Source organism: Chroicocephalus ridibundus, chromosome 9 (assembly GCF_963924245.1).
Source record: "Chroicocephalus ridibundus chromosome 9, bChrRid1.1, whole genome shotgun sequence".
NCBI lineage: Eukaryota > Metazoa > Chordata > Aves > Charadriiformes > Laridae > Chroicocephalus > Chroicocephalus ridibundus.
Genome location: NC_086292.1, coordinates 11,948,986 through 11,964,470, shown reverse-complemented (window position 1 = coordinate 11,964,470; position 15,485 = coordinate 11,948,986). Strand labels below are relative to the sequence as shown.

Genomic DNA, 15,485 nt, shown 5'->3' with positions numbered 1-15,485 from the left:
TCTGCTCTAGAAATAGAGCAGAAGTGTGTAAGTTAACTGAAATTCTAGAACAGACATTTAACGTTATCTCAGTATCTAAATCAATGTGGAGAAAAGGAATTAATCACAGGGGGTTTTTAAGTGCAGAACTGCCTGCCCTGGCACTTCCTGAAAGTATATAAAACAGTCTGTAGGCATGTATGCATTTTATATTAATAATAAATCTATGTACAATCAGGCATTTTAACATCAATCTTAATCTAGCAAGACTTCTTTTTTATCAATTGAACTGCTATTTTAATTGACTTCTAAAAATGAAGCAAAGGCTGTTGTTAAAACCAATGAGCATGATGCATAGTAATATACTGATTAGAATGCAGCTCTGTTCCCGCCTGTCTTTTGCATAACTTAGAGGAACTTGGCTTTGGATGCAGTCCAGGTTTTATAACTAAATATCTACAAAATTGAAAATTGAACGCTTGGCCAGTGTCACTTATTTTGGTTTGGTTTTGTTTTGTTTTTTTAATAACAAAAAAAAGAAGTAACTCACTGGTCTCAATTCGAAAGTCCTGCAAAAACAGGCTTTGACGGCGATGTTTATTACTGCATTTAGCAAATGATCTCCCTTTATTTACCAGTCTTACAGCAAATTCTAATGATAGGACCAAATCCTCTGCCAGTGTGTATCAGTTTACGTTCACTCAAATCAAAACACAGACAAGGAAATAATACAATTATCTCATCTGATTTACAGATCGTAGACAGTTTAGATTTGAGAATGAAAGTCAGGAGAAGCGCACATTTATGTGATTATTTACACTGCAAAATTTCTAGCTATAAAACTAACAGGAGTCAACAGATGTTTAAAAACATATAATAAATATTTTTTTTTATGCACTACTAACATTATTATTGAAATCAGCTGAATTTTCTCCCTATTTTCATCACCTGAAATTCTGACCTGGCATTACTTTCAGAAACCAGTTTTCCCTGGCTTGTAACCAGCCTCTCCCAGGGGCTCCTTACTACCTTGTATGTACACTGGAGGAGTTGTCTTTAAGAAGCCAATGGAATTTGAAGTCGGCTTTTCAGTGACAATGTTGAAATGAGGCCTGCTACCCATCTATCATCCTGTCTTGTCATGAGAAGGGTGTTAAATTTAACTTAAATCTAATGTAAGAAAATAAAAAAATGAGACATAAAGTGTGGATTATAAGGGAAGTAACGGCGTCCACCCAGACCTTATTTTAACTCTATGAGCTTTCAAATACTCCTGCTATGCATTTTGCTACTAATTCTGCGTCTGTTTCATTTTCATTCTTATTTGTTGTATCATCCCTGAAATTTAGATTGCAAGCAGTTTGTATTCAAGACTTGCCTTTTTCCTAACTGCATTCTACAATAATAATAATAATAGCAATAAGAACATTGAATATGTACAGAGACAGTAAATGAATATGAGCCAGAGTATATCCCCTGCTTGCTTTTCCGTTATTTTACCACCAAGAGGGTTTGTTTTCAGATATTGCAAGAAGTTTGCAAAGAAATATATTATAATAAACTTAGTCCATCGGACAGTATACAAGCAAATATAGTTGAACTGAGCATCACATTTTACTTGGGCTCCTTAACTAGCATTAGAGCATAAATTGTAATAGTTACAGCAGTCTACAGGAGTATATAGGTATTTTACAGCTATTGTAAATGAACACTATTAAAGTTAGACATGTGTGTATATAAAACTCCAGGAATGGTAGTTGAAGAAAGAACAGCTGCTTCTTCTAGATTTTCAAATTATTTTGTATCTAAAAACAGAAAGGCGAAAGAAAAAAAAAAAGTTCTTTCTAATCACTACCACCATATGATCCCAGCTTGAATTATTAAACAGATATTCTTAACCATTTACTTTATGGCTATGCCTCCAGGTCTCAGTAAGGAGCAAACACTGTGCTGTGCACTGTGCTAACACCTGCACTGACACCATCGCTGCTGTAAGGAATTCAGCAATTGCAACAGATTAATACAAGTGATTAGATAAAATGCAGTAGATTAATACAAGGGCATTGAGCATTGATCTGAAAAAGACAAGTCAATGAACAATGTCTAATGGTTCCCTAAATTATTTCTCTGATTTAAATGGAATTTAATAGTGATTGCCCAGTGACTGAATGATGTAAGAGGTAGATGATGAAAGCACTGGATAAATATATTTTGTCTTCGTGAGTCTGGCTCAGCCTTGAACTTGGTTTCAAATTGAGAATTGGGCTGCCCCCTCTGCACTTTCCTGTTGGACCATAAATGTTAACGGACTGTAGCACAATCACTCTGTTAGTCTGTTGGACACGGGGAGTTTAACAAATGTTGCAGGTCCCAAATGTGGTGAGAGAGCTGCAACAAGGAATATGGCTGGCACCAGGCACCGCTGCCACTGGCTTTCACGAGCTCTGGGAGTGGGGTGGTTTTGTGAAGAAGTATGAGGACGCTGGCAAGCAGGGTCTTCAGGAGCTGCAAGCACAGCTCTTCCCTTTGCGGCATCGGTATGTGACCTGGCGTGGGCTATCCCAGAGCAGTATCTGACCTGTCAACAGTAACGGAGCTGAAGAGAGAGGATGTGAGATAGGATATCTTTGTTAATGTGTGGGTTGACTACAAATCTTTGTCTGGGATCAAAAAGTCCATCCACCGAGAGCTGAAAGTTGAGAAGAAAGAAGAAAAGCTTAGGAAAAGGTGAGAGCAGAGGTGAGGGTTTAGCATATGGAAATAGGAAGCATGCCGTAATGCAAAGTATAACAACACTGTTATTATACAAGCAGCATTTTGGGTTTTGGTCCGGCTGTTTCTCATCTGAATATTTTTCTGTTTTCTTGTCTTTAATAAGGCCTAAATGCTCCATCATAATGTTAAACCATTGCACATTTTGATTAGAGCTGACACAGAAATGTTTGTCTTGTGCGTAATTAAGATGCATTGCTTTCTTACCTTACTGTATCTCTGTGTTTAGGCCCACAACAGAAACCTGCTCTCCATTGATTTCGATCATGTAACCAGAACAGGAAAGATTTATGATGATCATCGAAAATTCACTCTTCGCATTATGTATGACCAGACAGGTCGCCCAGTTTTATGGTCACCCATCAGCAAGTACAATGAAGTCAATATCACCTACTCACATTCTGGATTAGTCACCTATATCCAGAGAGGAACCTGGACTGAGAAAATGGAGTATGATCCAAGTGGGAACATAATTTCCAGAACATGGGCAGATGGCAAAATATGGAGTTACACATATTTAGAAAAGGTAAATCATTTAAAAAGTGTACCAAGGCAAAAATATTTGTTCTGATAGAGATATTAAGTTGTGAACTATGTTATAATGCTATCTCTTGCAAGAGTATTTTAAGACCTTTTAAAAAGAAAATGCATACAATTACATAACTAGATAAAAATGTCTCTGGGCGTGCTTAGACCTGCCTGTCACCGGTTCAAACCTGCCATAGTTTAGTTCTGGAGGAAGTTATTAGCAGCTCAGATTTGTTTAAATGGTAAGTAGAAATGACTTCCTCGTCTCAGTCCAAGTTGAAGTAAACAAAGGACACTCACTGCTGAAAAACATGTTGCTACTCCATATAACATAGTCAAAAATATAACAGTCACTGAAAAGGAACTGTTTCCTCCCCACAAACACAGTTCTTTTAAGCCAAAATTATGAGGCAACGAGTATAAGCTTGCAACTACTTAGTGCTGCGCTGTAAAAAAGGGATTGGTGCTGTGAGGAGAAAGATTACTTTAGTATTTATGAGGGCTATTTGAGGGGGGGAAATATTAATATGAAATGAGTTATTGCTCTGCTTTTATAGTGACTTTGTGCCTAAATTGCCCGAGTATTGTAATTTTCATTTATGTCCATAGATTGTGGCCACAAGATGGGGGAATAGGTGTTGTACAGACTAAGGAAGAGCAGCATCTCATTCATCTGTAGAAGCATCCCATTTGATATCATCTTGTCTCTCAAAACCAAAAAGCCAATCTGTATTTTTAAAGCTTTAAGAACTTAGTGTGAAATTGTATTCAAACAGTGTCCTCTTAAACTTTTTTTTTAAATAGCAATGTCTTGGTCTATCCGATATAACCTGAGTTTGCAGAACATTTTCTCTGAACCTGTTAACCACTGGGAAAGGCTAGGAGGGGTCAGGTGAGGTAGAACTGATAGGGGGTATTGCACGCAGGAAATCCAATCACTTTGAAGTTATTTATGTATTTAAAAGTTACAAATGTGTACTTTTAAGATAAACCTTGCTGTACTTAATTTTGGATGTATTTAAGCCTGATCCTCAAAAAACTTAAACCTAACCCAGAGAAAAAAATGGTTTAGACTGGAGAATGCATTAAAATGTGATTTCTTCCTTGTCTGCATGCAGTATGGTTCTTGCACATGTTAACAAGATTGGCAAACCCTAGAAGCTTCAGAAGTTTGGTCGAGATAAATTTGTCAGGGCTTCTTTTGTCTGTTTGCTCTTCTGCAAATTGCAAGTAAACAGGCGTTTAATAGAGCTTTCAAATGTTTGGGCAATGTGCCTTTTGGAGGAATCTTTTATTTTTTCCTTGGGCCTAATGGACCATAATTTTGGAAGGATGTATGCTTCTTATCTTTACAGGCCATTTTGTCTGTTCTTAGTTTATGATGAGCTTATAAATAAAGTCATATAGCTGTTATTCTGTAATTCTGCACAAGTGTCCATGGCAAAAGCTTACTGGCTCAGGTAGCAGCGAGCTTGGGTTATGCTGTAACGTGTCATTACAATCATTGAAAGTCATACACACTATGGACATAATCTTCCAGCTATTTAATGTACTTTCATCCCTGTTTGTTCCGTGTGCCAAAGAAAGATGAATTCACTGTCAAAATTAGACATTGAGTTATCATTCTGTGGCTCCATTAAAGTCAATAACTCATGGTGTTAATTATGTAATGATTGCTAAAGGTTGTTGGAAACCTCATAAGACCCAATGATTCCTTTTCTCAAAAAATCAATTATATAGTTTGCTTCCAATTCATAGTTATTTAATACTTCATTTTTTAGCACTTGATGAGTTAATTGTACATCTTCAAAAATCTCTTCCCCCTCCAAAATTAGCCCAAATAATTTAGGTCTTAAAAAGCACTATGATAGTAGCACTGTAAGAAATTTTTACTGATGAGATTCAGTTCCTCTTGTTTTGGTCACTTTCTTCAAATACTTAATGGTGTTATAAAATCTTCTGAATACTCCAGGCTTGCTTCCAAAATCCTGCCGTTTACCACCAGACAAAATAGATGAGCGGCTGTGCGTGTATGTTGGACAGAAATGACATCTAGTGGTGATGCTCAGCATTTCTGTGTGCTCCCAGTAGAGCTCCAAGTAATTGCCGCTGGCTGTTTGTCTCGATATACCAAGCAGCATCAGTCATTACGTGGCGGACCAGGCTCTGGTTGCTTTTATGAAATGACCGCTTTTTGGATGTTTTATGAGCTACCGTCTGAAATCCTTTAAAATAATTAGAACCCAATTTGTGCAAAGAGTTGAAAAATCTAATGTGATATTATTAGGATGAATTGGGAATGTATTTTTTTTTTTCTCTTTATGGTATCCTCTACTAGGCTAGAGAGGATACTAAGTCTCCAACCCTTGTACTGTGTGTACTTTTACTATCCTAGACAAAAGTGGAAAAGCCACAAAGTGCTGTAAAAATGGCACACTGGGGCACTAAAGTTATATTAGAGATGTTTCTGATCTTGTTATTCATACTCTGTCAATGGCAGACAGCTTAAAAACAGGCCCGGGAGCAGTTTATAGAGAGAGGCGTCACATCAGTGCTAGGAGAGAGTTCAGCCAGTGGTTTACTGCAGATTGGGGACTCTTGACTGAAGGTGAAAACAAAATAAACACTGTGTTAGAAATGCTTGGCAGACCAGCAATAAAGCGATCAGAAAAAGCTCGGTGTAAAGGTCTGTCATCACCAGTTGGCAGAGGATAACTTGCGAGTGGCATATGTTGGCGCTCTCTGGCTTGTGTACAGGTGACAGATGTCTTTCACCGAGGGCAGGAAGAAATACATCTTGGGAGGGTGGGGGGCCGGGGGTGCAGAGAGGGTGGCCGAGGCTTAGCCTATCTTTGGTCCTTTGAATAAGCACTTGGGTGATTTGTCAGAGCAAAGTGGCTCGGGGCCAATGTTACTTAACACATTGCAGGGCTGAGCTCTCAGTGTTTTCTTCCCAGAGAAGATTTTTGAGCTTAGAGGAAGAAAAAGCATTTTTCTCTGATTTCTTTCCTCAATGCTCTGTGAAAAAGCAGTCACACTGTTCCTCATAAGAGTCTGTTTTGCATGATGCCTCAATCGTGCAGAAGCCTGACAGATTTGGTTTTGTGCCTGGTAGGTTTGGGCTGTGAGCGAAGAAGTGTGCAGTGTCAGTGCTCTGTCTCGGTCTGGGCAGTGTAGCAGGGATGTGCAGTGCTCTGGTCCAGCCAAGCCACTTACTGGACCTGAGGGAAGGCTACAAATTTCTCCCATACATTTTCACTCTGTGTTTTCGTGATGCTTATTTCACAGTGACTGTTCGCCAGTGGGCTTGTACTCTGTGACACTGACTTTGCACGTGAATGGTGAAAAGGTTTACAGAACTCCAGCTTTATATTTGCACAGATAAATGTCTGCCGTGCTTGCACATTCATCTGCCAAATAAACAAACAAACCAGATTTCATTGACCAGCCACAATTAACCAACACAGGGAAAATATCAAGTACCTGTGTAGAAAGTATATTCTTTGTAAACAGTGAAAAGCAGATATAAAAGTAGTCACACCAAAGAACCTGCAGACTATTTTCATCCGTCAGTAAGCATGGAGATAATGTGACTTCTGGGGCATAATAGAAGACATACAGAAAAAGGAAGGTGTGTGATAGAGATATGCAGAGTGCCAATAAAAGCTAAACACCTTGTACATGCCATTGAAAGTTTCCCCTTTCCATCTCCCCTAGAAACATCTGCTGGTGCAGATGCTCTGCCTGTGTGCGGGGAAGAGGTTCCCTCTGTTTTAGCTTCCTGGGAGGACGACCTAAAGCAACATAGCAAGTCAGCATGAAGCTGAAATGCTACTGGGAGCCACATCTGCCTTCCAGTTTGGAGGTCCTTACCTCTAGACTTATTATTATTCTCCTCCTGTTTTGTACCACCTTGCTGGCCAGGTCTCCTGGAGCTGAAAGCTTCACTTGGAATTGTACAGGCAGTAAGAGCAAACTGCAAGAGTGGATGGTTGTTTCAGCATTTCCTCAACCTTCGGGCACTGACTAGATGAATAATCATTTGCTTGATCAGCCACTTATACTGCCATTCCTGTTTGATTGCAGTCCGTGATGCTCCTGTTGCACAGCCAGCGCCGCTACATCTTTGAGTACGACCAGTCCGACTACCTGCTCTCGGTCACCATGCCGAGCATGGTGCGCCATGCCTTGCAAACCATGCTGTCCGTCGGCTACTACCGCAACATCTATACGCCTCCGGACAGCAATGCGGCTTTCATACAGGACGTCACTAGAGATGGTCGGCTTCTGCAAACGTTATATCCTGGGACAGGACGCAGAGTCCTTTACAAATACACCAAACAGTCCCGACTTTCCGAGATTCTTTATGATACTACTCAAGTTACGTTCACCTACGAGGAATCTTCTGGGGTTATTAAAACAATACATTTAATGCATGATGGCTTCATCTGTACCATCAGATACAGGCAAACAGGTTTGTGTAACTGTGACTACTTTGCTAAAGTTTTTGGCCCTGATCCTGCACTTACCTGGCATGAAATTCCATTATTTTTACGTCTAGAAGTTCTTACATTTTATGTTTCGGTAGAAAAATATGTGTGTTTATCTCTATGTCTGTGTCCATAGGCATATATAGCTGTCCCATTTGAAATACAATTTTCTTTTTATTGCTTGGTATGGAATAGCTCTTATAATGTTTGATTGTTTTTATTCCACTGTGTGGATATTTGCTAAATACTAAATCAAGTTGTTTTATTATTTGTATTTTCAAGTTTTCCTGTTTATACCATAATATAACATAAATTCACAAGGACTGTTTATATGAGGAAGGAAATCACTATGTAAAATAAATTTAGTTTAGAATTATCTTGTAAGTAAATAGAAATCATAATTATGAATAAAATAGCATTAATTTAAACAAATGCTAATAAAAATATAAATATTTTGTAGAGCAAGCATTAATCAAGATTTGTGAGAGAATAGTGTAACATATTCTTAGTTAGTGGTACTTTCTGAGACACTCAGCAATAAGGCTCAAGAGTTTATCGTTTGTCTGGGATAGTTCTGTAGGGTAAGTACACTGTGGACATTATTCATTATTTTTCTTCCTTTTCCTCTTTCCCCTATTTGTTTTGGATAGGTCCACTTATTGGTCGCCAAATCTTCAGGTTTAGTGAAGAAGGGCTTGTAAATGCCAGATTTGACTACAGCTATAACAATTTCCGTGTCACAAGCATGCAGGCCATGATAAACGAGACGCCTCTTCCCATAGATCTGTACCGTTACGTCGATGTCTCTGGCAGGACTGAACAATTTGGCAAATTCAGTGTAATTAATTATGATTTAAACCAAGTTATAACCACCACCGTGATGAAACATACCAAAATTTTTAGTGCCAATGGTCAGGTGATTGAAGTACAATATGAAATTCTCAAGTCTATCGCTTACTGGATGACCATCCAGTATGACAATATGGGCCGTATGGTGATCTGTGATATACGTGTAGGTGTCGATGCCAATATAACAAGATATTTTTATGAATATGATGCTGATGGTCAACTTCAGACTGTGTCTGTGAATGATAAAACCCAGTGGCGCTACAGCTATGACCTTAATGGCAACATCAACTTGCTGAGCCATGGAAACAGTGCACGCCTCACTCCTCTGAGATACGATCTGAGAGATCGCATTACCAGACTTGGAGAAATTCAATATAAAATGGACGAAGATGGTTTTCTCAGGCAAAGAGGCAATGAGATCTTTGAGTACAACTCTAACGGCCTGCTGAACAAAGCGTACAACAAAGTGTCTGGCTGGACTGTGCAATACTGTTATGATGGTCTTGGAAGACGAGTTGCAAGCAAATCAAGCCTAGGACAACACTTACAGTTCTTCTATGCTGATCTCTCCAACCCAATAAGAGTTACTCACTTGTACAATCATACTAGCTCAGAAATAACATCCCTATATTATGATCTTCAAGGTCATCTCATTGCAATGGAATTAAGCAGTGGAGAAGAATATTATGTTGCTTGTGATAACACTGGAACACCTCTAGCTGTATTTAGCAGCCGGGGCCAAGTCATAAAAGAAATTTTGTACACCCCATATGGAGAGATCTACCAGGACACTAATCCAGATTTCCAGGTTATCATTGGTTTTCATGGAGGGCTCTATGATTCTCTTACTAAGTTAGTTCATCTGGGTCAGCGGGACTATGATGTCATTGCTGGTCGGTGGACGACACCAAATCATCATATATGGAAACACCTGAATGCTGTCCCACAACCATTTAATCTCTACTCGTTTGAAAATAATTACCCAGTTGGCAGAATCCAAGATGTTGCTAAGTATACAACAGGTAAAAGTAACACATATCTCATGAAAACACATTTTTTGATCAAATTCTGGTATGGATTCAAGACTCCAGAAATCTTTTGTGTACATCCAAAGTTACTATTTGGCTCTAATCTTAAATATATCAAAGTCATTTCTTTAATAGATAACATCTTACTGAGCTTGCTCTGTTTTCTGTAGCCTTTATGGTAACCAAGAAAATAATTAATAGTTGTTTCTGCTGCTTTTCTAAGTGCTAAAATTAGAGGAAGAATGGAGGCAGCTTTATTTGAACTTTTTCCATTATAAATAGATAGAAGTTACACTATTGATTTGAATATAGCTGTGCTTTGTAATCAGATCATTTGTTTGCTACGATAAATGCTGTAACCAGTACTGAAAACATAAATTGATGTGAAATCATTATTTCTAGATAGCTGGGATTTCTGCAGACTACCCTCACTTTTTCTAGGATTTACGTGCCTTCTTGCCAGCATCCCTTTCTTGTTTTGCAGACATTGGAAGTTGGCTAGAGCTGTTTGGTTTCCAGTTGCACAACGTACTACCTGGATTCCCGAAACCAGAGATAGAAGCTTTGGAGACAACATACGAACTTCTACAGCTTCAAACAAAAACTCAAGAGTGGGATCCTGGAAAGGTTAGCAAAAACTATTCAGCTGCTTCTAGTACTAAATTAGGAATTTGATTAGAAAACATCAGAGACCAAGGAAACAATATGACTGCACCTTTCAACATAAGAGGCAGGGCAAATGGTCTAACGATGCTAGAAACTTTAATGTTGTCACATTAGGTACAGGCATCAGAGCGGAGGAGAGTTTTAAGGAGAAGCTTTTAAGAACACAGTGAAGAACTTTTGTAGCTGTTCACAGAGAAACCATACAAATTTGAAGGGCAGGATAGGCAAAAGGATAAAGGTGTTTGTGTGAAAACTGAAAAAGCTACAAAAAAATTTGTAGAAATAAAAAATTAAAACCCCAGATTTCATCTTTGTTTGGAAAGATGCCACAAGAGATGCAAAGTCACTGAGAGTATAAACAGCTTTACAAGTCTGTACCTCTGCATAGTTATTGCAGGAAACCAGAAATGTTGCTATGGATTTGTAGGGGAATCTGTAGAACTCGACCTTGCTCCAGGGCTTATTTTCAGTAAAGAAAAGCCACGCAACAGCTATCAGGGTCTAGCAACAGGACCAACTACTGGTATTCTAAGCAGGTGTTCATGTTTTGCATTGGACCATATGAGCATCTGTTAACAAAGAAATATGATTTTGCAAAGATGAGAGAGAAAAGATGCTTTTCCTCTAATTCAGTCAGGAAAAGGAAGTATAAAGTGTTGCGAGTTCATGTTAGTAGCATTTAATACACTTCTTTTCCCATGCACAAATGACTGCACAAAGTGCAGAGGCCTGGCGGATCAGGGCTCATTCTGGATGTAGGAGCGTGTCCATGTAAAATTGTCACCGAGATTTTAAAGGAGCTATTACAAAGGAACAGAAAAAGTGTAGTGATAGGTATAGTGATAAAAGACAAATAGATGGTTGGAGTGGGGGTTTCTTAGCCTCGATAGGAAGCAAGATCTACAGATCTGATGTACTTGCATGGTACCTATTGTTCTAGTATCTTGAGACGTTCACAGCCTGCTTTTCTTAAAGAATGGGCTATAAAAACTGTTATTGCTATTTTACAGAAGACATAATTAGATGCACAGAGACTAAGCATAGAAATATGTGAGAGAGTACAGCTGTGAGTGCAGGTTTCCCCACACCTAAGAGTTGGAAGACCGGCCATGTGGAGTAACAACTCAAAGAGGACGGAAGAAAAAAAAGGAAGAATAAATACAAAAATAGCATTTGCAATAAACACATTTTCCATTTGATTTCTAAAAAACTAAAAAGATTCCAAGAGACAGAAAGCAATACCTTAGGTGATTAGAAAGCCTGTGCGTATACCCAGGCCCTGTAGATGTCCACAATATTCTACAAACAAATTGAAGATCCATTCTAAGCAATTAAGAGAATAGCAGGGTCTGTGAGACACTATAATGAACGGCAAGATGCCTCTCCTGCAAACTTTATTGGTATTTTCTCTTCCAGACTATCCTGGGTATTCAGTGTGAGCTACAAAAGCAACTCCGAAACTTTATATCCTTGGATCAGCTTCCTATGACACCTAGGTACAGTGACGGCAAGTGCTATGAGGGAGTGAAGCAACCAAGATTTGCAGCTATTCCTTCAGTATTTGGAAAAGGCATCAAATTCGCTATAAAGGATGGTATAGTGACAGCTGACATCATAGGCGTGGCTAACGAGGACAGCCGGCGCATTGCTGCCATCCTCAACAACGCTCACTATCTGGAGAACTTGCATTTCACTATAGAGGGCCGAGACACACATTACTTCATCAAGCTGGGGTCTTTGGAAGAAGATTTGACCCTAATCGGCAACACCGGAGGCCGACGCATCTTGGAGAATGGCGTCAACGTCACAGTGTCGCAGATGACTTCTGTGATCAACGGGAGGACTAGACGCTTTGCTGACATCCAACTCCAGCACGGTGCGCTGTGCTTTAACGTTCGGTATGGAACGACAGTGGAAGAAGAAAAGAACCATGTCTTAGAGATAGCCAGGCAGAGAGCCGTGGCTCAGGCCTGGACTAAGGAGCAGAGACGGCTGCAGGAAGGGGAAGAAGGTATTAGGGCATGGACAGATGGAGAGAAACAGCAGCTTTTAAGCACTGGGCGGGTACAAGGCTACGATGGATATTTTGTTTTATCTGTGGAGCAGTATCTTGAACTTTCTGACAGTGCCAATAATATTCACTTTATGAGACAGAGTGAAATAGGCAGAAGGTAACAAAGAAAATCTCTGCCTTTGCGTCACCAAAGACTGCCTGTTTTTAAACGTAAATGGTTTATTGTATTGGTTTTTCTAGATCAGAACTCTGTATATATAAATATAGAGGAAAAAACATATCCAACTGCCTTTAAATGTGACAGAAGATGGTATTTTAATATTGTTCGTTTAACTCTTTGAGAGATGACAGTGGCGATTTTTAGTTCTTGTGTGGCAGTATTCAAAAATTTCAGAAGCAGAGTCCTGACAGCTGAGCAGCGCGACCTGCGCAAGGTGCCCGGGGTGACACCACGCATCCCTGCGGGGTAGGGGGGTGTGCAGCGGGCTCTGCCTTCTTCTAAAGAAACACAACTTTTTTGTTGATGTTGATTTAATAATTCACCAATTATTTAAAAGGTTACAGAGCCTGATTCTGCAACCCGTGTTTACTGGGTAGTTTTTATCCCAGTAAGATCTCCCATAATTTCAAGGGATTACATACAGAAACCAGACTGTGTATGGAAACTTCATAGTTGCTCACCAACCCCGTGCATGTCATTCCTCACAGCTGTGATCTAAGGGATTTTCTGACCTGGGACACCCGACTTGTATTGGATACAGTATGTAAAAGGCTGTCCCGTATGGCCTTTAGATTTGCTCGGCCATAGCCACCTCTCAGCCACCCAGGGACAAACGCCATGTTGCTTCTCCTTTTGCACGTGGGGGCCTCTCTCCCAAGGTTTCCCTCGGCACTGGGTTATACTGGAGCCCGGCAGCGTGCTTAGAGCTGCCCATCTTCCTGGTGGAAGGGTGCAGGGGGGCACCGCACTGCTGGGCTTCAGCCAGGCCTTGGGGTGGCCAAAGAAGGGCTTTACGAGCACTGTAGTCGACAGGAGTCTTTCCACTGGCATCAGTGTGCTCCAGACTGAGCTGTAACTCGGTAGTTTTGGGACAACCCTCGTTCCAGATGGGAGGGCCCACACGGTGCAGTAACAACAAGCCCTGCAGGATCAGTCCTGTCGTAGTCATTGGGCCAGGACTCGTCTTTTCACAGATCATTAGGAAATTGCAGTGTTGTTGGGTTTAGGCATCGCGTTCTTTTCATCTCAAACTAATAATCCTGTTGTATTACTCCTTTTTTTGAGTCTGAAGATTGGTGGGTTGGGAGTTGATGAACCTAAGTGTGGATAGTAAATATGTTGATAAATGTAGAACATTTTGGGGATGACTCTTCTCTTTTCAGCTCAATATCTAGAGCACATAGAAAAGCATTATATTGCATGGGCAGAAATTTTTATTTCCCAAGGTATCATGCGCTGCTGGCACAGTTATTTCATGGCAGAGTAGGTGATCCGTCTTTCAGCTTGTCATTTTTAAAAGACCTGATTATCGGGAGGGGAGGGAGGGCATATGGGGAGGGGGGGGACGGGTAAGCAGATTTCCTTTACTGACTTTCAGAGGGAGCTAGAAGTCTTGTTATAGAGCCTGTGTATCCGTAACAGTGATGTTATTGCACATTTCTTTCAAAACAGACACAGTAAATATATTGAAACAATTTCTGCTCATATTTACGAAAGACAACAAAGTGCTTTCTTTGTCTGTCTTCCTTTCTTTCCAGTTTTCGTTTTTCCCTTGTTTTTGGGCAAGTGGAGCAGACTGTACCAAAGTTAGAGATGAGCCTGAACTGCCACCTGGGACCTGAACCCCCCCCAGGGGTTCGGACTCGGGTCTCAGCCTCACACCATTACCGTCTCTTCCCAGACTCCTTCCGCTCCCCCGGGAGCCGGCGCAGCTTTGGGGGTGCGGGACCAGGCTGCGCGAGAGCCTGGCCCCTAAAACCACCCTCTACTCCCCAGCCAGGGGGAACTGTGGACCAAAATCTGCACATACACATTTTGATCGGGCTCATCGTTAACTAATGTACAGACTTGGGAGCTGACAACGTCCAGGTTCGACAGCTCTGATTTCTGTAATTTTCCATACAATCACGGAGAATTTGAATACCTCCACACCAGCCTAAAAATGGACCTTCAAATCCTTGAGCCTCTAATATGCTTTTAATCAATGGAAGAATAATTTATGAATTGTATATAGAGAGTGCATTCATAAACGTGATGATGTATTTTATCACTGATCCAAGATGTCAATATTAGAGTCTATTTTACTTATATTTTAAGCAATTATACTTTTTTGCAATTCACTAATGAGGTATCATTTTCAAACTGCTTTAAATATCCATTATAAACAAATATTTGAAGCTATTAGAATTACCTTGAACTGTGCATTTCTAGTATGTAATACATATTTAGTTAGCTTGTGCCTTTAGTTTCTTAAAGTTATATTTGTATTATATGCAGGAAATGCACTTTGTATTACCTACAGCTGTGGTTTTTAATACTGCCTTGATTACTGTTGTTCTTATATTATGCCAAAAGGTCAAAGAGTGAAACGTGTTACAAGTTCGTCTCTGAAAGTTGATTTGGCATTTTCCCAGTTCCTGGGTGCAGTCTAAAGTACATTTTGGAACAATATTTCTTAGGAGAATATGGAGCTATAAAGAATCACACGGCCCGCTTACAAAAGCAAAAGAAACACCTTCATCGTAACAGTTCCAGAAATTTAGGAAACTATATAAAAATGTCGTGTCGAGATGACAGTGCTAAAGAAATGAGTGATTACTGAAGGAGCACTGGAGACTGAAGTCACAGCTACACATGGGCCAGCCAGCAGTGATTCGCGAGAACTACGCAAATAGCTTTGGACCATCTTGTTCATGAGCAACCTCAGACGGAGGCAGGGAATACTTCAGTCTCCATTTTTTTTTCCTAGTAGTTAGACCAGTTTCTCAGTGTTGTTTTTTGTAGTTTTCCTTTCTTTTTTTTTTCCTTTTTTTTTTTTCTTTTTTTTTGCACTATAGCCTAGAGACCCAAATGAAAAAAAGAAAAATAATGGCATGGAAATTTTTACTGTTATTTAGATCAGATAATTTGATGCTAGCGTTCTGCACTGCAAACAAGGA

General features: G+C 39.9%; 1 protein-coding gene across 9 annotated transcripts in view; it reads left to right on the top strand.

Annotated features, from left to right (window-relative positions):
* TENM1 (teneurin transmembrane protein 1) overlaps positions 1-13,860 on the top strand; it is a 900,761-nt gene extending 886,901 nt beyond the window's left edge. For all 9 annotated transcript variants that reach the window (XM_063345747.1, XM_063345755.1, XM_063345753.1 and 6 more), the window contains 5 exons: positions 2,981-3,277; positions 7,366-7,753; positions 8,420-9,640; positions 10,131-10,273; positions 11,729-13,860. In XM_063345747.1, the coding sequence (XP_063201817.1) occupies positions 2,981-3,277; positions 7,366-7,753; positions 8,420-9,640; positions 10,131-10,273; positions 11,729-12,487 (2,808 nt within the window). In that variant the 3' untranslated portion in view covers positions 12,488-13,860. The remainder of the gene's footprint in view (positions 1-2,980; positions 3,278-7,365; positions 7,754-8,419; positions 9,641-10,130; positions 10,274-11,728) is intronic.
* The last annotated feature ends 1,625 nt before the right edge of the window (positions 13,861-15,485 follow it).